Here is a 23,471-nt window from a genome sequence, read left to right as displayed (position 1 = left end):
GCTGGATCTGATGGTGAAATGGCACGAACTGTTACCCCAATCTGTGATGACAGATTACAGCAATTCCTTTCCTTATACCCCAGGAAAATATTGTTTCAAAATATATTCCTTTTACTAGTCCTAATATTTGAAAGTACATTATATTGTGGAATGTATTGATATCAAATCAAAACATCTGAATGAGTTAAGGAGACACATTTTACCTTGCATGGGCAGTTTCCATCAGCATCACATTGAGTTTCAGTGCTGCCTCTCCAGTCACAAGTACAACGGTCTGCAACTGAGCAAATAATCAAATCAAACACTGTACGTTCATTTATAAGCTAATGAAGATTGCATGAATTAACATAGTCCTAATTATCAAAAAGTGGCATCAGTGTGCGTCTCTCTAGATTAGAGAACAGCAAAAAAATTGTTCTTATTTTAAAATGAAAGTACAGATCAGAGAAGATAACCGTGACAGTTCAGGGGGAAAAAAGAATTAGGAAATCACTAAATGGGAGCAGTAAGAAAAATTACCAAAAAATGTTGATGTTGGGAATGTGATAAATATTGGGTGTAACGATTTGCCAAGGTGTGGGACTCCAATAAAGTGAAAATTGGAAGATGCAGTGCTCACTTCTGCATTAGAGGTCACCTAGTCAAATCCTTCACCAGAAATTAATTGCGTAGCAAGCACCGATATGTTGGGAGAGCACAGAAGAAATTCCAGACCTTCAGAGATACTGCCTTTCAGATAGAAGAGGAAAGCTCGTTAGCCGAAACCAGTTTGAAATAAAGGACCTCACAGGAGGGAAGTTACCTCGCACGCCCAGCCCATTATCTCTTTTAACCTACTTCAATTATGGCTCATGCACAACACGCTGGAGGAACTCAGCAGGTCGGCATTATCTCACTCCCTTTTTGTGGGAATTTGCTGTGAACAAACTTGCTGCCACAAAGGTTGAGGAATATGTTGCAAGTTGTAAGTTTACAATTCCTCATGAGCTTTCCAATGCGATAAATATCTTCTCACCCTTTCCTCAAAAAGATTTTGCACATCCTGCCAATCTGAGAATTCTCCTTAATGTTTTTCCCTTTGCTCTTTTCTGTGGGGTTTTTCAAAACCATTCTGCTACTTGACCTGATCTCCACAATTCATGAGTTTATTCAAAGCACAAATCAATAGATCTTTTGATACCAAGGGATTCCAGGCACATAGGGGCAGTGCAGAAAAAACAAACTAATTTAGAAGATCAGTCATAATGCAGAATGCTGAAGCAGGCTCGTAGGCCAGATGGCCTAATCCTACTGCTATTTCTTAAGTTCTGGGTTAGTGGATGTTTTGTACTTTGATCTGCTGGCAAGCTACTAACCACTTCAGACCTCTTGAGTTCCTTAGATCAGTGGTAGTTCCCTCCCCAATGTCCTCTGTGACCATCAATCACTCAGCTGAATTTATACAGACATCCTAGGACTCTCCCATCTCCTTCCTTTGAGCTTCATTGGCAGAACTCCACACCCTTGTGTAATGTCAGCTACAAAATACAAGCCATGGGAAGAATTGCCAAGCTTTGACACTTACTGATGCAACGTTGCCCAATTACGGGATTCCCAGTGTATCCTGGAGCACATCTGTAACAGGCATTGTAAACAGGTTAGAAACAGTTCTTCAGACAGAATGCAAAGCTATCTAGACATCAACTTTTCTGGGCCCACAGACAAGTGTTAATGAAGGTGAGATTTTATTTTGGTTCATTACCTATAGAAGTAGCAGAAAATGATAAACAGATCAAGGCATGATTTATTCTATTTAAAGATCTGTATCAATGAAAAGGCCTCAGCAACCGAGAGAGAACAATCTCTGACAAAGGAATCCTGGGCAGTGACACAAAGGTAAAGGTGTGACATTATTATCGAAAGCTCACCTGACCAAAATGAACTATGAAAGGTTTTCCAATGCTATTGGTTCTAGCAAGGTGTGCATAAATTGTGTCCTAACTATTCATAGTACACTGAATACGCTGTGTGAAACAAAGTGTTCTATCCAGCTCCAGAAGGCCTAAATAGAGTTGGCATGGAGACGATGTTTTCTATAGTGGGGGAGTCTAGGACCAGAGGACACAGCCTCAGAATAGAGGGATGTCTATTTATGACAGGGATGAGGAGGAATATCTTTAACCAGAAGTTGGTGATCTCATTGCTATCGGAGGCCAGGTAATTGAATATACCTAAAGCAGAGGCTGTTAAGTTCTACGTTAGTCAGGGCACCAAGCTTACGGGGAGAAGACAGGAGAATAGGGTTGAGAAGGATAATAAATCAGCATGATGGAAATGGTGGAGCAGACACTATGGGGTCAAATGGTCTACTCTGCTCCTCTGTCTTATTGTCAGAATAACCATTGCATTTTTGTAGGTCTGGTGGCAAAGCTTTAGTTACAACTGGAGTCTACAGGAGCTGGGAATGTCTTCTCCAGGATATTAGAATGAAATTTCATGAAGGGATCAGGTAAAACTTGAAAGGTAAAAAGCAAAAAGAAGCACTGTAACCATGCGACATGTATTCATCCTGGCAGGAGGATGAAGTGGGAGACAGAAACAGAATCATTAGGAAGGTTCAGAAGAAAACCCGATACAACAGATGGGATTAAATGGAACATTCTTTCAAGGAGCTGGCACCAACACCATGGACCATGCTGGTCCTTTGAGGCTCAGTGAACCACAATGTAGATTAGCTTTAGCGGGGACCTCAATGCCATTATTGTAGGTTTGGGTTGATCCTCCTATGTTCAGCTGTTCTCTTGAAGTTTATGGACTTTAGACACAAAATCTCTTATCTGTTTATGGTCATTATTTAATAATTACCAACAGCATAACTAGCAATTAGCCCTAAAGTACCATTAACTTACAATTTAGTTGGAATGATTTTGGAAAATAACAAGCAAGGAACAAACAGCAATACTTTCTCAAAACTCAATCAGCTCCAGTTTCACCATAATAACATACATGAGGGCTTTTAAAGATTACCAGTTATTGACTTCACACAACGGCAAAGGAGAAAGCAGTCATTTTATTCACTCACCAACATAACATGGAGAGAACACAAGGTAGGAAATATGAAAAACAGAAGAGTTGAGCACAACAATACCAACACCCGCCAGCACCAGCTACAAGCATCAGCAGGCAAAGGGCAGGGGAATCAATGCAGCAAATCAGAGAGAGAAGTGCAATAATTTGGATTGATCAGGGAGCGAGACTGGCAGACAAATTAACTGTTCTGATGATGAGTACTCGTCACATAATAAAACTTGTGGGAAATCATTAACATTTGACAAAGAACCACCTAGACATAGAGTAATCTGCAAAGCAAACCATTGCTCAGCAAATCAGTGCAATGTCAGTGAAGATTCCTGACAGGGGCATCACAGTGGGCAATGAGACCAGGCGCCTGCCACAGTAAACCTTCCCCTGCAGATACCTCCTTGAGACTATCTTTACCCCTCAAGCATGAACAGCTGATCACTATTACATAATTATGCAAAGTAGAACCAAAGCACAAATTTCAACCAGGGTGTTTTACCATGAGACAATTTAGTCTTTTTCTCTCATTTCTATCCAACTCCACAATACTGAGCAACTGCTCACCAGTGTATCACAAATGTCTAACCTCTGCTAGAAATCCAAATCCAGATTCAAATACAGAGAGATCCAAATCCAGGACATGCAAATTACACCTCAGCTATTGAAGAAGTCCCTGTCCTCTACCTTATCTGAGGATGCCAGCCTACAGAACCACATGCTGCCACTCTCTATCAATCCCGCTCATTCTGAGTTTTTCGTACTTGGTGGGATTTCCTTTGCACTATTTAACACCTGTAGGGCTCCCCAACTTTGACCTGTTAAATTTAACTTGTTATGAGTATCTTTAGTTAAACATATCTGTACTTAATGTTTTGTTGTCATCTCATTTATGGGCTGGTAATAATGGATTAAAATATTCTAATAAAAATTAGCTTTAATTCAATATGAAAAAGTTGTGTAGGGTCATAGTGGGTTAAGTGGTCATCAATTGTGGGTCTCATAATAATCCACTCAACTATTAAGTTTGGCTCAGTGGTGCCACAATGAATCACTACAGGGAGGCGCTACGGTAGTGTTGTGGTTAGCGCAACATTATCCCAGCTTGGGGTGTTCGAGTTTGGAGTTCAATCCTGGCATCCTCTGTAAGGAGTCCCTGTACCTCTTCCCTGTGGGATGCATGGGTTTTCCCCAGGTCCTCCAGTTCCCTCTTTCCAAAAATGTGCTGGGAGATTAATCGGTCACTGTAAATTGTCCCATGATTAGTTTAGGGTTAAATCGTGGATTTCGGAGGTTGCTGGAGGGTGAGGCTCAAAGGGCCAGAAGGGCCGATTCCGTGCTGGATCTGGAAATGAAGGAATGAACGATTGGCTAACTGACTCACTGACTGACTATGGTTTCAATGCTTTGCCAAGTAACCAAGGCTAGAAATTAAATGTCATACTGAGGGAGTGACGTATAAACATTTTTTTTTTACACAGCACAGCAACTCTTCCAGAGTCCGGAGCAAGATTTAATCTTCTCTCTATTACCTGTGCCTAGGTCCTGATGAGCAGTGTGTCAGTCGTTTGAGCAACAGCACCAACCCACATAACAGCAGCCTTACTTCAGAATTCATTCATTCCTGTCATGCACTTTACTTGGTCTTAAAATGTCAGATTTGCTATTCAATTGCATTTTTAATTCCCAGGTAACTATTCAGATATCCTAAATTGTGCGACCTGTCTCATAGCTGTAATAAATGTATAAAGTCATGATCAGGAGCAACTTATGCTGGCCACATTATCGAATAATAACTCTGTGAATAAAACAGAGCACAGGGCTAGATGAAAACACCTTTGAATCACACTGCATTCAATCCCAGTTCACTAGGACCAGAGAAGCATTTCTAGTATCAGGAAGATCCTAATGATGCAACGATGCCTGAAAACTGTGTCATTAGCCCTAAATGCAGGAACAATATTAATGTGTATTTCAGTGCCAGAGCTCCCAGCTAACCTGAATGCCATGAGTAATTTCCAAATAAAGCACATTTAGAGAAAACCAGTTCAACATGTGCACAGCTACAGATCCAGGACTGTGACGACCAAAACAACAGAGACAAAAGATAAACATGCTACATAAGTCGATATAAAGAAATATATGCAAGTCTCAGTCTTTAATGACTATTCTATTCAAATATGAGCACTCAGACACATTAATTCATACACACAGAACATACTCACAAAAATACACACATGTATGTACATGCTCATACCCATAATATTTCATTCACTTATAAAGCCACCTGCACCCAGAGGTAATAAGGATAGCTTGAAGTCCAACTAGCCCAGGAAAGCAACTCTTCCGAGGAGTGTGGAAAGATTGGTAGAAACAAAACTACCAGCGCAGCAGCCACCCTAAATATCATAGGCTCTTACCTTGAAATCAGTGGCTTACCCTCTGCACCTGTATAGCCAACCAGAACAATTCTTGCACCAGACAACAGGACTGAAGCCACAAACACTTTATTACATTAACTGTGGTAAACATCCTTGCTTTTTAATGAAGTACTGTATTAGAAGCTACAGTTATGAAGATAATAATACTTCAGTACTCTATTTTTTGCATTTCATACAAAATAATGATATTGTATTTTATATAACAAGGCAGATTAACAAATTATTGATGACGACTAGACTTTCCTGCTGATGTTCACTTTCCATCACTTGGTGATCAATCGCATCAATAAGAGCTTTAAACTTACCATTTATAAGGCACAACCAGACACTCTCTCCGAATCACCTTTTCCCTGTGCTTAGACAATCAGTAGCCAAAAAGGCTTCTTTGATTTTGAGGCAATGTCTCCGATGTGTACTGCAGAGTTTAAGCCTGGATCTGGAACCTCCCACACAAATCCAGGATTTCACAGTCCAATAGAATAAAGGAAAGTAAAAAGGTGCAAGCAGCAGCTGACTGTGCTACTTTTCAACTGCTCTAAGTGCCTCGATCATATAACCCGTCCAGAGCTCACAGATATGACAGAAGCACTAGGGTGAGGTAATGGCAGAGTAGGAGAGAGGTGTCAGTTCTGGACTACTTCAGGCACAAGCTGAACAACTTTTTTCACAGCCACCTGCACTAAGTAGAACTGCAAAATAACAGTAATCATTTAACATTTTGTACAGAGAAAAATTGCTTTTCAACACAATCTATTGCTGTTATTCTCTTTAACATAAATGCACACAGACACAGAATGTTAGGATTATTGATAGTGCCCTATTTAAATGGCTTCAGAAGAAAAAAAAGTTATTTATCTTCCTCAAGAGTAGTAATCATTCTTGTAAGGTTAATACTACAATCTATACTGAAGGGCTAAGTGTAGATGAAGACTACACCACTCTCAAATTGATAACCATTGGACTGTCTGACTGGTCCACTGGGATTATTTAATATCCTATAATCTCACAAATAAAAGACTGATAGTCTGATGAATAACTCTTTCACACGGCCAGCATTGCCTGCACAGCTTAGCAGAGTAATTACCTACCAGCCCAGTATCTGGGGCTGCACAGCGACGCAACTGGTCAAGAGCTCCTGCACTGTTGGTTTGCACATTCTCTGTCGGTTCCCTGCCACATGCAAAGATGATGGGAGTAGTAGAATAATGGGCCATTGGTGAGTAGAACCATAGAACATTACAGCACAGAAACAGGCCCTTCGGCCCTTCTTGGCTGTGCCAAACCATTTTTCTGCCTAGTCCCACTGGCCTGCACCTGGATCATATCCCTCCATATACCTCTCATTCTGTCCATGTTTTTCTTAAATGTTAAAAGTGAGCCCGCATTTACCACTTCATCTGGCAGCTCATTCCACACTGCCAACACTCTCTGTGTGAAGAAGCCCCCCCCCCCCATGTTCCCTTTAAACTTCTCCCCCTTCACCCTTAACCCATGTCCTCCGGTTTTTTCTCCCCTAGCCTCAGTGGAAAAAGCCAGTTTGCATTCACTCTATCTATACCCATCATAATTTTATATACCTTCGTAGTTGAGTAGTAGAATGTGTGGGGGAAATGGAGGAGTTCATGGGAAAGTAGAGACAACAAAAATAAGGGATTGATGTAACTGGGTGCATTTTTGGCTAAAGAACTTGCTTCAAGTTTTTTTTTAATTTCATACATTATTTCAAAGCAATACAATCAAATTGGACTCTGTTCAGAAAAATATATTTTGCAATGGTATGTCTCAATCACGTGGGCTGTATAGAAGGTTTGGGAGGGTCAGATGACCTTTGACTCATGGTTACCAATCAGATTTCACTTGACTCATGGCTTGGTAACTTTGTCTTTATTAACAGGGTTCATTGGACAGCACTGATGAGCCACTGTGCAAATGATCATGGTACCATAAGACTCTGAAAATGGCAGAACACAAACGAGACTTGGTTTTCCTCATCCTGTAAATCCTGGGCTCTCATATAGCTAGAAGGTACAAAACATTTGGCAGAAACATTCAGGCTGGAACAAGTACACCCGAACTCTGTCCAGTGAAATCATGAAGGTAGGTGGCTGAGGTCCTGGAGTCTGCACAGTCATTTATAACCCAGTGGACACTATGTCACTAAGACTGGTTAACAAGAGCAAAGAGTAGTATATGGCCAGGAACCTCGTGATATCCTACAAGCCTCTATGGATGCAGCAGCCCTGAGAGGAAATTTGGACACATGCAGAGAGAGCTGGTCATTTCACTGAGCCCCATTCTTAGCTTGTAGCCCACCTACAATGGAACACAGCTTTAAGGCATTGCTCCAGCAGAAAAGGACCAATTTTGTAAGCTATATGGCCACTCACCGAAGCAGAGTCTAAACAACTTTGATAGTAGTCCAGCTGGCAATATATAGTAACTGCCAAGTTAAAACCATGTAAATGTCCCAACAATCACAAATTTTAAAAAAATGCTAAATAAATCAGGTTGTGGAAATGGCAATTGATTTCATTAGGAATTTTATTGACAAGGAAATTTTATGGAAAAGCACATGTCAATGTAAACACAATGTAGAAACATTACTTAAATAGCAGTCCCAAATTCAATGTGCTCTAAATTTACAATTACTCCTTTAAGTTTTGAAACAATTAACTGGAGTACACAATACCTGAAAATAAACAAAATCATAAAGCACCAAAAACAGAGAACTCAGCAAATCAAGCTGCATCTATAGAGGAGAATAAACTGTTTTGGGCTGAGGTCATTCATCCAGATGTAAAAGGGGGACAAAGAAGAGAAGGGGAGAAGAAATGGCAGGTGATAGGTGAGGGGGAATGTAAGTGGGTGGGGGAGGGGCTGTGAAGAGATAGGTAGAAGAGGTAAGGAGGCGAAGAAGAAGGAATCCAAGAGGTCAGTGTATCATGGAATAAAGGGAAGGAAAAGGGGAACCAGAGGAAAGTAATACCCATTTGAGATGGAATGAGAGGCTATCTGGAAATGAGAAATAGAAAAAGAGAGGAGGGAGGGAGAGAGAGGGGAGAAATTAACAGAAGTTAAAGAAATTGATGTTCATGCCATCCGATTGGAGGGTACCCAGTTGGAATATGAGGTGTTGCTCCAAGAGTTTGGTACCATCATGGCAGTAGAGGAGGCCGTGGGCAGACATGTTGGAATGGGAATGGGTAATTAAATTGAAAATGGGTAGCCACTGGGAGACCCTGCCTTTAGTGATGGACAGAACAATTGGTATAACCCCTCCACCCAAAAAATCTGGTCTCACCTATCACCTGCCAGTTTATACTCATTCCCTTCCCCCATCTTCATATTCTGGCTTCTTCCCCTTCCTTTATATCTTTGATTAAGGGTCTTGGCCCAAAACATTGCCTGTATCATCGCTCCATGGATGCTGCCTGCTTTGCTGAGTTCCTCCAACATTCTGTGTGTTGCTCAAGTTTTCAGCATCTGCAGAATCTCTTGTGCTTACGAGAAAACAGAATAAAAGTTAAGCTGGTTTCTGTCTGTCAAAGTGATTGCTGTTTGAGGCTTGTCCGACTGTGTGAGTTTGGAACTGGCCAGATCATTAATGTACTCAGACAACCCCTGCCCATTACAACCTATGCCATTATTTACTTTTATTGTTAAGAACATGAAGGGGCCCAAAAGCAGACAGGAATTCATCTTTTACTTCTGTAATTCATCTTTTAAAATTTCAAATTTGATCTCTGTTTGCAACTTATTTTGACTACATCCTTTATCTATTGGCTCTGCCTGGTACATACTGAAATATCACATCACCTTGACAGCTTTGGTTCAATTAGCCAACATTTCATCTTGTTCACCTGCTTCACCAGTGTGTGCCTACACTGAACCCACCTATTGGGACACCTGAGAGAGGATTCTATCCACTTTCCAAAGTACAGACCATCAACTTTCCTTTGCTGGGCTTAACGGATGTTTGCCATCATTCGTGAATACCCTACTCAACACTTTCCTTAACTGTCTGCTCACAAGGGGGAAAGAAGATTGTGATTAAAACTTGGCATAGCTATTTACATAACTAAGATTGTGGACAGATGCTCTTTTCCATGTGTGCACATGGAGTTCCTCACTCTGAATAATTCTTTTGAGCAAACATGAAGCAGGAATGAAAGAAAAATCAAAAATGGTGCTAAAAAAAGTACATGATCAGGGAATTGAAGAGACACAGAAGAAAACTGCAAGACTGAGCAACATCCAGTCAACAAGGAACACAGCTACAATAGCACATCGAAGCCACAGAACTGATGTTTGGATTTAAGCACCAGGCCAAACTGAAAAGCTCAGTGTGTTGGAGTCCTAGGCGAGCGGCAGGCCATTCAGCTCGCTGTTCAACACAGCATACTCAGCTCTGCACTGAACTAAGGGTCTGTGGACGGACTTCAGTTCAGAACACTATTTGTTTGCGTGAGTTGTTTTTGTTTTCTCTTTGCACATTGGGTGTTAGGCAGTCTTTTTTTAAAATGCATTCTTTTGGGTGGCTTTGTTCCGTGGCTGTCTGTAAGCTAACGAATCTCAAAGATACGATGTATACATTAATAATAAATGTATCTTGATCTTTGAACTAAAGAGAGGGTGTATAATTTATAAAAAATAGTGAGAAGGTAGAGGATTGGGAAGCTTTTAAAAACTAAGAGAAGACAACTATAAAGACATAAAGATGACGACTCTCAAGTTTATATAATGCATACACGCATTGATAATAAATGTACTTCGAACTTTGAAAAAGATGGCTTGGATATGTCTCATCTGCTAAATGTAGAATGTATCAATTGGCTTTCAGTTAATTAGTTGATAGGAGGACTAAGTCATGAAATAACATCCTTCATATCCTGTTCATTCAACATGTAGCTCCAGTTTCACTGGAGCCACCTGATCAAGATTTCATCACATTCTTGATCCAGTCATGACCCCCAGGGCTGAACGCCATAATATAGGCTGAAGTCCTACCTGAATCTGAGAGAGTATTTGATTGCATTGTGATACACAGCAGTCCAAGAAAAAGTCATCCCTGAGGCTCATTAGGAAACCCTTTTCAGTGGCTACGGTTGGACATGATACATAGGAAGATGCTGGCGTTTGTTGGAACCATTGCAGGCAATTATGTTTGGTCACCTAAGCAATGAGTATCTCTTCATTATCGAGCCTTGTCACCGATAGTATGGTGCTTGCTTGCATTCCTAACTCTTCCAATACTGATGCTGCCCTTCCAAACCTGTGGTAGTTGAGAACTTTATTTGATGCTGGCCAGTAAAAAACGTGTTACAGTGTGAAATAATGACTGCAGAAGAAGGGAAAGTGACTATAATCCAACCTTCAATTCCACTATCATTAAGTACCCAAGAAATAACATGAGGTCACCAGAAACAAGAGTTGTATTGGATTAATGACATCAATGCTGATTGATAAGGCAGCGACTGATTTGTCTGAACAAGTGGCTCTTGAAACCCTTCTCACATTCGACAAGATTCAAATCAGTATTGTGTTGGACTATCCATCATTCACCTTAACAGAGAAACTCAGGAAGTTCACTCAGTATTACTCAGGATATACAGCCAGAGGTATCACCCACTCTCATTGGTACATGGTGGCCAGTGTATTCAATCAGGCCCTTTGACGGTCACAGCAATGACAAATCCTCTCCGAGAGTGAAGTACAAGAGGGGTGGTAAGGGAAGGATGAAGTTCCTGCATTTCCAAAGACAAGTAAGACTCCCATAGTGAGAATCAAAGTAGGCACTAAGCATTATGAACTGCAGATGAATGGAAGGTGAAGGTCTGAGCACACCCCTTTAAACTGTCCCTGAAGTCCAAGGCTAACAGCTTGGAATGGAATGAATTGAGGATTATGAAAAACCATTTAATTAAAAGAGATAGAAGATTTTGTTTGCTGACAATTGGCAAATAGCCTTTAATTTCCTGAATGCACACATCACTCAGGGATCATGGACTGACCTCTTCTTCCAAGTTACAGTAGGTACAAACCTTCTCACAGCCTTGTTCCAAAATCAAACAACGGAGCAAAATGCAAGAGGTTAGGTGCAATAACAAGGCAGTATTTGACCATCATACCTGTAGTAATCAAAGGGAATGGGGGTGGGAATGGAAAACCTCCAAAGGCTGGAATTAAGCCAAGCAGAAAGGGAATTTGATATTGGAATTCAGTTATCTCAGATGCAGGACAGCGCTGACTGTGTCCAATGTTCAATAGTCTTCAATGACCTTTCCTCTAATATGAAATGTGAACTGGGGTGCACACTCACCATATATCATCCAATTCGCAAATCTTCATATAAAGAAATCATCACCAAGGGAGTACATTCAGTCAATGGACTAATCAGCCGAAGCATTGTTTCAACAAACTTTCTCAATGGCAGTTGGAACAGGTGTTAACAAGTGGTCTGTTCAAAAATGGACTGATAAACTAAAGGTTATAAGCCAACAATGTGATACTCACTGTCAATGAAGTTCACTTTCTTAACAGCCAGACCAGTTGACAAAGGTTAGGAAAGTTGCACTTATCAGCTGTCCTTTCTCAATATGAATATATGAATGAGAAAATCAGCAAATCTTTGAAGATTTGTGATAAGTAATTAAAACTTCATGAGACTTCTTTATATCACTGGAGCTAAGTAATAGTTACATTTGTTTGCTAGTTTCAGCAAGAAGTTCTTGAACAAGTGAACATAGTTTCAAGATAAGAAGACAGGTTTTACAGGTACAGGCAAAATAAGGACCCAAAGTTACCAGAGGATAAAAAGCAACAAATGCTAGGATAAAAATGGAACTTGCTGATTATCAGATGTTGTTGGACTCAGTACCAAGCCTGGAAGGTTGTGTCCAGTTAGGAGGTGACACATTGTTCTTTGAGATTACACTAAGTTTTATTGGAACAAGAAGCCTGAAGCTGACCTGTCCTGCTGAGAAACCCAGAAGTATATTTTACTTTGTTAACAAAGATGTCATTGGTGTTTCTCAGATGTCTCCCGTTTTCCATGGATTTTCACCAAGGCTAATAGTCCTCTTAGCTGTGTTTCTACCATTTCTGCATCTCTGTTATCATCTCCTCAACTCAAAGCCAGAGGATGTATAGGGTTGCTCACTACCAAACTCCATATCCAGTGGATCATGCTTTGTTTCTTCCACCGTTAATGAGATTTTACTACAGGTAAAATCCTCCACTCCACTTTCCCGTCAGCCCAAAGGGATCTACCAACCACTTCCTTTCTTGCAGCACATTTCTACACTTCCAGAAGACCATAACATGTAGGAGCCAAAGTAGGCTATTTGGTCCATCGAGTCCGCTCTGCCATTCAATCATGGCTGATCTAGTTCTTCCAGTCATCCCCACTCCCCTGCCTTCTCCCCATACCCTTTGATGCTCTGGCTAATCAATAACCTATCTATCTCTGTCTTAAATGCACCCAATGTTGGCCCCCACAGCCGGTCATGGCAACAAATTTCACAGATTTACCACCCTCTGACTAAAGTAATTTCTCCAGATCTCAGGTCTAAATGGACATCTTTCAATCCTGAAGTCATGCCCTTTTGTCCGACTGTGGGAAATAACTTTGCCATATCTAATCTGTTCAGGCCTTTTAACATTCGGAATGTTTCTATGAGATCCCCCTCATTCTCCTGAACTCCGGGGAATACAGCCCAAGAGCTGCCAGACGTTCCTCATACTGTAACCAGAGATGCAACATCTGCCTTTTAACCTTGTCCCTTCCCATTACCAAGGATGCAAACAATCCTACTGGGTGAAGCAGTGATTCACCTGTACTTCCAAATCAGTGTAACACTTTCAGTGTTGACAATGTGGTTTACAGATCAATAGAGAAATCAAATGGACATAGGGTAGCTCTCTTGCAACACATCTTTGTAAGAATGAATGTGGGCTTTCAACTGCTTGTAGCTTTATTTCTAAATCTAAATCCCACTCTGTCTTTGGACTCCTGCCCAGTCCTAACGAAACCTGAGGTAAACTCAAGGAATGCCTTCCCTCTAAGCCAGGGGTTCCCAATAATTTTTATGCCATAGACTCCTATCATTAAATCAGGGTGTCCATGGAACCCAGGTTGGGAATTCTTGCTCTAGGCACATCTCATCCCTTATGGGATGAAATTCATCAACTTCAGATAACCAACCTTTCCTGTTTATTTCCAGAATGGCCAGTTTTGACTCTCCTGATCAATGGATATCTCCAGCATTCTCTTCTCTTTCAGCAACAGTTGTTCTGCATTTGACAAGTCCAGAAAGTCATTTTTGTTTTGCTTTCTTTAAATATCTTAATTCATTTGTCTCAATTTCAGCCATGAATAACCAGATGGCATCTATCAAAGACACCGGCTTTATTTATCCATCTCTCCCCCACCTGCAATTAAAACAAATTTATTTTCACACTTTTCCAGTTCTGATGAAATTCCTTTTCTCTCTTCATAGATGTTATTTGACTTGCTGAGTATCACCAATACTCCATTTTTTTTAAAAATTGAGTTTTCAAATATCTGCAACATTTTGCTCTTGAGGTCAAAATTAAGGCTTGATGCATTCAGACTAATGTGGTAATAATGTTCCTTGCACTCTGTACTTGCACACGTTGTATCCATGAGCACAGGGATGCGCCTAATTGACCACCATAATTTCAGACTGTTAACTCTACTATTAGTCAAAGGAACAAATCTACAAATGATGAAAAAGAATTTCACATTTAGTTTATAACCCTCCAACAGGAAAACTAAAACACTCAAGTAAAATGGGATGTAATGTTCATTCCCTTGGATGCACTGATCATTTCTTTGAATTGAAAACAGACATTTGTTGAAGACAATAAATTATTACTCCAGACAAGTTTCTGTAGATATTCCAACAGGACAAATAGAAAGGAACCAAGTGCATTGCTTGTATTGAGGTAGATACCTGCACTGACTGACTGAGAAAAGCTACATTTTAGTTACATAAACTATTTCACAAAGCATCTTCAAAACTTTTGATGTTTCACACAGACAAGCAAAAATGGACTCAGCTTATTCCCAGTAACTGTACCATACAGTGAGGCAAATGATGTTCTTAATCACACAAGTTGGAAGATTCATTTCAAGCATTTTTCACAAAGGCGGGTACTCAAAAAGTCAGCACAGAGGCACCTCAGTCCGGGATAATTTTTATCGGTATGACAAGGCGACCAAGAGTAATATAGAGCGGCACATTCTTAACCTTTCTGTTTGTATAGCGTCCATATCCACCTTTCAACAGCTGCAGGATGTCCAGTGCAGATGCTTTTTTAGTCTTTTTCTTTCTGGTTCTTGTGGTTTTGTTTCTTGTGGGGTTATCATTGATACATATTTTTTCCTGTGGCCCAACTACTGGTTGGCTTTCAGACCTCTTCAGTGGGATCTCAGTGGCGTCTTTCAGCTGGGTTCTCCCTTCTACAGCGATTTTCTTGGCAGCCACTGCTGTTGGGAGGGGTCTCTTGCTTGCTAGTTTAGGCTGTTTTATGACAGGGGACAATGTGGATACATCTGATCTAAGGAATGCCTTTCTCTTCCTGTGCATTGATGCACCTGTTGAAGGGCCCTTGATCTTATACTTTTCAGGTGCATCAATATTACCTGTTGATGCACTAGTACGACGATGTTGTGAAGCTGTTGTGTTGCCACGTTTTGTTTCATCTTTGGGGTGTGCTTTTATTTTTTTGCCTGGTTTTACTTTAACCTGGGACTGTCCAGGTAAACGTCTGCTAGGTTTTGTTTTACCTTTCGACTCTGTATGTGTCTTAGAGCTGGGCTTTGTTACCCCTTTACCCTTAGCTGGGCCCTCTGTGTGATTTACAGTTTCTAAATCTCTGGCTTTCGCTTTCTCTTTTGATGCCCGTGGATAAGTTTTCACTGTTTTTTTCAGCACAGCTGTAGGGGCTAGTTGAGTACTCAACATGCTTGGTGCAATAGTGGATCCAGTCACATTTGCATGCAATGTTGATGAGACGAGGTCAAGTGTGAATGCAGGGTTCTCTGTTCGGGGAACTTTCTTACCGACAGTTCTACCTTTACCAGGCAGAGGTTTATTTTTAGCCCCAAGTTTCCTGCTCTCTTGGGTTTTGCTCGTGGACTGCACAGGAGAAGCTGTTGTTATGACCTCTGCTTGTACACTTGGCATGAGATCAACACGATTAGTTTGTTTCTTGTGAAAGCGAAACTGTTTGCCTTTTCTGCGTTCAGTTGTACTAACAGAGGGAGCTTTAACAGAAGGCTTCGTGGAAACAAAGCTTAACGTTTTGTTGTAGCTCCCATGAGATGCTGGCTTTAATTTCAAACTTGTTTTGGAAAGTGCTTTCTGGTGCTGTGGAGAGCTGGTGGCAATCTTAGAGGAATCAGGCTGATCACTGTTGGTGCGAAATGCCTTCCTTTTCTTCAGCTCAGAGACTTCCTCTGCCAAAGCTGCAAATCCATCAATCAGAATTTCCAGTCGTACTTGCAATGCAGTCAACTTGTCGTCCACTTCTGTGTACTTCCACGTGAGGTCGGATATCAGCTTGTCTTTGGAAGGTGCTGCCAACATCTGGGTGAGATTTCTCAGCTGATGGCTCAGATCATCTTGTCTTTTTTGTAAGTGTTTGAAGCTGTCTTTCAGATCCAAGCCAGTGTTTTCTAACATTGCCAATCTTCTATTGAAGCTAATAACAGAAGCTTTCATTAAATGCCTAAAGTTAGAGGCTCGTTGTGACAAAGGAGTCTTTTGAGTTGCTTTTTTTCGCTTGGTGTCACTGACATTGGAAGAGTTGCCCACATTCTCAGTTGTGTTTCTTACTGTTGAAGATACACCAGCTGGTTCTGTTGTATTGCCAGTTACTCCGGACCCACCTCTGGTAATCTTCTGGCAGTCATCTGGAATCACCTTCTTGGACTCCAGTATCACTGGCTGAATCCAGACTTTGCAGAACTCTGTCAGATTTCTTTTTAAAGGATCAAAGGTCTTGGTCAGCAAACAAAGATATCTTTTCTTGCTTTAAAGAAATATCTAACATGGAATTTGACAACTTGGCCTCTGTCTGGCAGCCAACTGTTTAGACAAAAAGGGTTTCATTTTAAGCAGATCTCTGTGTTGCTTTGATAGAGCACAAAGACTGGGTGGTGAAAACTCTAAGGCTTACAACAAGACATATTTCAGCCAGGTAGTTTTCTGGATACATACTTGTGCGTCAAGGCTTTATGCAACATCTAGCAGCGTCTGCAAGCTCTGACAGAGTAACCAACATGGAAGCCCCATGTTAGTGCACAGGTTTGTTAGCAACAGAAGCAAAGGCAGGAAGAGGTTGATTAAGCAGTGATTAAAGCGAAGATCCTAAACCAGTCTGTACATAAAGGCCAATGGTCTTAATACCATTAGACCTTCATACCAATGTAATCACCACCAAAGTTAAAGCAAACGCCTAACCCAAATTAAGCAGTAATTTGCTACTGTCTTCAGTTGAAAAGCAAATGTGGATCACGGTCACAGAAGGAAGCACGTATAAGAATGTAGACAGAGATAATTGAAAACATAATTCACTGATGAAACAAATAGAATCTCAACAATATATGGCGCCTGGAATCATACTTCCATTACAACCGCAAAACTGTGCTCGACAATACTTTTTGCTCACCTCAGTTACAAGGTTTTGACTTTTTAACTAAAAAGCTATATTTACAATGAAATTATTCTCAACAGGACACTAGCTTTTGCACAGGATTGCCCTCACAACGCTGTATATTTATAACCAATGGCTTCAAACCAGAATCCATTTTCTTAGAAATACTAAGTGCTGCTCAAAGCAGTAAACTTCAGCCATGGAGTGACAGCAGTCTATGCTGAGGGCAAACAAATCAGTCTCTTCAGCTGTAACCATGGCTCTCTCGAGACAGCACAAATGGAAAGGCAATTTCAATTGTGTAATGAAAAACTGGTCAAAGTTAAAACAAATGTCTTCAGCACCTCAGGTGATACAACAGTATATTACAAAGAGTAGCTTTAAATGTCTTTGTAAATTTCTCTGAAGGCTTTCACAGTAATTTCTGTCAGTGTCACTGCTTATCAGAAGAAAAAAACTGAGCAGTTTAAAGAGTAATTCATTGTTCTTCAAATGGTATTAAATATTGTAGTGATAGAAAAGTCTAATGTTGGATTAGGGTGTAGAATTCTTATTTTCCTTGTAATTTAACTTCCCCATTTTGCTATTTTTTGGTGGGCTACAATCATCGTGAGAAGTCATACATTGGTGAGGCAGCGCAAGGTTACTAAGAGCTTGAGGCCTTTTGGAAATTTTCGCCAGGCTGCAATCATAATGATCTCTTACGCACTCAGGCAGGGGCTAATAAAAAGAAGCGAGGTGTAAATCCAGTAGACAGTGTTAGAGTGGCCATGCTTGGGTAAGAACAGACACTGGCTTGAGAAGTTAGAGGCATAAAGGGTGTAGGAAGGATGGTAACTAGGGAAGTGGAATGCTACTCCTATGAGATGTAGGGTACCCGACAGTCTCCCAGATGACTACATCTGCAGAACTGCAGTTCCTGACTAACAAGGTCAAAGGACTGGAGCTGGAGCTGGATGTATTCAGGATCATCCGGGAGGCTGAAAACCTTTTACTGAGGTGGTCACATCTAGAGGGCAGACTTCAGATAGCTGAATGGTCACTAGGAGTTGTAAGGCCAGTGAGCAGTCAATGCAGGGTTCCCCTGACGCCATTCCCCTCAGCAACAAGTATACCCCTGGGGGAGGGAGGATGACCTATCAAGGCATTGAATGCAGTAACTGGGACAATGGCACTGTAGCTGGTTCTGAGGCTCTGCAGGGAAGGGGAAAACCAAGCAGAGCGATTGTGATAGGAAATTTGATAGTTTGGAGTGGGGGGGGGGGGGGGGAGAGAAGATTCTGCACCACAAAAGAGACACCAGGATAATGCGTTGCATCTCAGGTGTTAGGGTCCAGGATGTCTCAGAGCAGTTGCAGAAGATTTTCAAGAGGGAGAGGGAGCAGCCAGAAGTCATGGTGCACATTGGCACTAATGACATAGATAGAAGTGGGGAAGAGGTCCTGAATAGTGGCATTAGGGAAGAGGCTAAGGGCAGGACCTCCAAGGCAGTAATCACTGGATTTCTTCCAGTACAACATGCTCATTAGGGCAGGATTAGGTTAAAAATACAGATGAATGAGTGGCTGCAGAAATGGGTGCAGGGGCATGGTTTCAGATTTCTGGATCTGAAACCCTCAATTTGGTTTCTGGATCTAGACCTCTTCTGGAGAAGGTACGACCTGTACAAAACAAAATGTGTTACACCTGAGCCCGAGGGGGACCAATATCCTTGCAATTAGGTTTGGTAAAGCTGTTGGGGAGGATTTAAACCAATTTGGCAGGAGGATAAGCATCGGAGTGATAGTGCTGAGGATGGGGCAGTTGGGAGACAAGTTGATGCAGTGTGTAGTGAGACTGTGAAGAAGGACGCGCAGATGATACTGTGGTCAGTGAGATGAACTGGAGTGTAATATCAGGGCTGAATCATAAAAAGGTGATGAATACAGGACTAACTGTGTTATATTTGAATGCACGCAGTAGACAGAAATCAGATTTAGCACATGTAGCAGATGTAGCACATTTCGATGTTATAGCGCAGGTATATTGTTGTGAGTTTTACTGAGTCATGGCTGAAAGAAGGTCAGAGTTGGAAGCTTAATATACATGGATGCACATTGTATTGAAAAGACAGGCAGGTAGACAGAGAGGGCAAGGTGACTTTGTGGGTTTAAAATGAAATCAAATCCTTAAAAAAAAGTGACATAGGATCAGAAGATGTAGAACCATCTCATAGAATCATAGAGTCATTGTGGATAGAGTTAAGAAACAACAAGCATAAAGAGCCTTTGATTATATACAAGCTTCTGAAGAGTAGTCCAGAAGTGAGATACAAAGTACAATGGGAGACAGAACAGATATGCAAATAAGGGAAACATTACAATAGCCATGGGAGATATCAATATGCAGGTACATTGGGAAAATGAGGCTTGTGCTGGATCCTGAGAGAGAAAATCTGTTGTATGCCTAAGAGATGGCTTTTTAGAGTAGCATGTGGTGGACCCACCAGGGGAAAGGCAATTCTGGACTGGGTGTTGTGTAACGAACATTAGGGAGCATAAGGTAAAGGTACTCTGAGGATTGTAATATCTTTGTAGATGCAGCATGGATTCAGCGAAGGCAGGTCCTGTTTGACAACCTTACAGGTTCTTTGAGGATATAATGAGGGGAACAGATGGGTGTTATTTACTTGGATTTCCAGAAGGTGTTCGATAAGGTGCTACATAAAAGACTTATCCATAAGATAAGTGCATAGAGTTGGGGGTGATGTATTTGCATCGATAGAGGGTTTTCCACAGCAGGTGTCACACCATTTGAACCTGGCTATTTCAGGGGTTACATCTTATCATTGGAGCATGTTCTCCAGTGAGAGTATGAGAGAACCACAACTTGTTTTTTCTTTGTCCTTCTATCTTTGTTTGTTCTTTGTTCTTGCAACACTTAATAAAATAGTTGTAACCAGAAAGTTTTATGCATCATTATTGACTTTGGAGGGAACCTTGAGATCAATATCACGAGATCCAACACCAACCTTGACAAAAAACCCATGAATATGTTGACACTGGCTGCACTAAAGCCCAGCAGCATCTCCAGCTGGGCAACACTGCACCAGTGAATGAGATACAACTGCAGTGCCCTACTGGGCAGAGGCACCCAGTCGCAAAGCTGAGCTATTTACTTTAACACAAGTACTCCCTTAAAACTTTTGGAAAAAAAGATAAGCTACATTGAATGTCTAGCCTCCGCCCTTGTACTTCACAGTGTGGCACCCTGTCCTCTGCTAATATTTACACATCCTTTACCTCTTGGCAGGGTGCGGGGTGTCCCAGGCTTTTAGCACTGAGGGCACATCGCAGATGTGACCGACAGCCTGAGGGGACAAGTGGGTCAGATTCAAGCTCTGTAAACCTGTCAAGTTCAGTGAGATTGTATCAAAAGGGATCCACACTGTTTTGTTCTTCCTTACTGATTTGTGTATGACGGGAAACAGAGTGGGCTGAGATTGCATTCTCTGTAGTTTAGGAGAACGAGAGGATATCTCAGGCTCAGCAGTGAGTACGTTTACTTCGCTGTAGAGTCTGGTACCAACCAGTAGTTACACTCTCAGAGTACGGGTTGGGTTACTCAGAGCAGAGCTGAGGAGAAATTTCTTCACACAGGGTGTGAAGGCTTTGTTATTTAGTTCATGCAAAACATGTTGTTAGAAATTTAGATATTGATGGATTCACAGGATTAGAAACAGAGGTAAAGTTAAATTGGTGGCATCCGTCGGTCTCAAGAGACCATGGATCTGCACCTGGAGTTTCCAGGGTGCAGGCCTGGGCAGGGTTGTATGTGAGACCGGCAGTTGCCCAAGCTGCAGGCCTTCCCCTCTCCACGCCATTGATGTTGTCCAAGAAAAGGGCACTAGGACCCAAGCAGCTTGGCACCGGTGACGTCGCAGAGCAATGTGTTGTTCAGTGCCTTGCTCAAGGACACAAACACGCTGCCTCAGCTGAGGCTCGAACCAGTGACCTTCAGGTTACGATAAACTGAAAAAATTGATAAGTAGTGACAACTACTGAAAAATTATGCTTAGAAAACTGTACAACTGCTTCCTTGCAACTGTAGGTCAGGGCAGAATTCTAGGATGGATACAGTGTGAACACAGCTTTCAAAAGGAAAGGCAGAGTGGTGAGTAACGGGAACACACTCCCTGGGAGAGGATGGAGGCAAAGTCAACTGACTGTATGTAAGATATGTCTAGATGAGTGTGTGAATTATCTTAGCTTGTATATCCTTCGGGATGAGTGCTGGAAAGGTGCGATCAATGTGGATGAGTGCCTACTGGTGGGTTGAATGGCCTGTTTCTATGCTGCATGACTCAATGACTCTATAAAATATTCTTATATTGCTAATTAATCCAACCTGAACATGTGTGTCCAATTCTGAGGACACTGCCTTATGAAAGGTGCTAAGGAGATTTACTGGAATGAATGAGAGATTCTAGTTAGGTGCCATGGTACTTTAAGCAAGGACTTTGAAAGGAATTTAAAATAGGAAATTACGAACATAGATAAGGGAATACCAGTGAGTGTCCATTGGTCAGAGGCTCAAGAACAAGAGGCTAAATGTAAAGAACCTTCTACTCAGCTTGCTGCTGAGATACTTCAATAATTACTTTGGAAACATAACTGGATAATAACGATTGAATATTGATGCAGTAATTAGGGAATAGGCATTGCAAGGGGAAAAGAAATAATTAGTATTTCTGAAAAGATGTGCTCTACCATCCTGTGATTTTCAACCCTTGAGATGCCAAGCTTTGACTAGAATGACCTCTGAACGAATCTAACCAAGGCATGTGCTCCCTGTATAATCCAGCATCAAACTCCAAACCATACACCAGAATGGAAGCAATCAGATTCCTCCTTCTTCCTTAAGCTGCCATTGTAGTCTACTGACCCAAGTTGGCACAACAATGGTTTGCATGGAACTAGCCTGGTTCCAAGGCAAGGAAACAGCAGTTTGCATATTGTTCCTCAAGTGTTTATAGGTGAGATCAGGTAACATCAAAAGAGTGGAAGGGAAAACCAGTCACTATTACACAGCACAAACCAGTCTGAGGAATGGAGGAGACTGCTCAGAGTTGGCAAGAGTAGAGAGGAAAATTGGGATTCCCTGCCAAGGAACCTTTCATCAGGGGCTAAACATTTATTTCAAACTCTCTGGGTGTGCAGCTATCATTTGGAATATAGCTAACTGCTGTGACTAAATTCTCAAACAGAAGTTTCAGGGAAAATCACTGGAGCAGCTGAATGAGATAATGCAATGTCCTTAAAGCTTTCATAAAAAATCCACCTTCTTCACCACACCAAGGCAGCTTGTGACCATTCACATCATGTCACAAATCAACTAAGACAGCAAACACCCCTGGCAACCCATCAAGCATGAGCTGCCATACCCGCGACAAGGACTTAAAGTAGCCTTTCCAGCCACTTGACCATGTACGGAACTGGAGGGAAAAGCATATCACCCTCAACCCCACGAGATCACCTTAGAAGGTGTGGCATTTCTAATATTCCTGCAGATCCAAATTCAGCTCTACAACTGAATAACTGCTTTTTGCAAACCTACTTTGCAGTCGGTGAGTAACATGAGTTTCCCCTTTGAAACTGTGAGACCATGTAATGGATATTTAACTTGATTTCCACAATTTAAAGTACAAGTTGTGAAAGCTCCATGAAAGACAGAAGTGCGCAGCAAACACACCACCACTAGAAGACTTCAGTCTAGCCACCCGACAAAGCCCAGCCCACCGAGAAGCACCTGAAGAACACCCCGCTGTAAGTACACATGAGCTCCCACAAGCAATTCCACGTACACCATGCAGAGCTCTGGCTTTTCCAGAAGAAGGCTCAATATGTCTGGTTATTATAAACAGCTTTTCGCAGAAACTGAAAGCTCCATTTGGACTGGGACTTATGAGAAATCTGCTGTAATTGGATATCCAAGATTTCCCCTCTATTTTCAAGAGACCATTCAAATTCAACAATGATCCAGAATTCTCAAAACATTCCCATTTGTGATGATTAATAAGAACAAATGAGAGAAATACTCTGAATTTTTTTCAAAGCAGAAAAACATAGCCAAACTGTTCTTCAAGCTCTGGCTTAAGGTGTGAGGCCATCTGAGTGCCCCTTCTAGTATTGATTATATTTTGAATCAGAGCTTCTCCCAGGAATCTTCACAATTTAGCACGCTCAGTTCTGTTGTTTAAGGTTCAATAACAAATTATTTCCAATGAAAGTCACCTCAAACATAGCCAGTGGT

The 23,471-nt window shown here is 41.4% G+C and overlaps 1 protein-coding gene across 3 annotated transcripts in view; it reads right to left on the bottom strand.

The window, feature by feature from the left end:
* The window catches only part of hspg2 (heparan sulfate proteoglycan 2), a 521,654-nt gene that overhangs the window by 236,539 nt on the left and 261,644 nt on the right, over window positions 1-23,471 (bottom strand). For all 3 annotated transcript variants that reach the window (XM_059951673.1, XM_059951675.1, XM_059951674.1), the window contains exons 30-31: window positions 1,565-1,614; window positions 204-280 (exon numbers count right to left, since the gene is read on the bottom strand). In XM_059951673.1, the coding sequence (XP_059807656.1) occupies window positions 204-280; window positions 1,565-1,614 (127 nt within the window). The remainder of the gene's footprint in view (window positions 1-203; window positions 281-1,564; window positions 1,615-23,471) is intronic.

This window comes from Hypanus sabinus, chromosome 27 (genome assembly GCF_030144855.1).
Source record: "Hypanus sabinus isolate sHypSab1 chromosome 27, sHypSab1.hap1, whole genome shotgun sequence".
Classification (NCBI taxonomy): domain Eukaryota; kingdom Metazoa; phylum Chordata; class Chondrichthyes; order Myliobatiformes; family Dasyatidae; genus Hypanus; species Hypanus sabinus.
The sequence above is the reverse complement of the archived record's forward strand: the minus strand, read 5'-3'. Positions and strand labels throughout refer to the sequence as shown.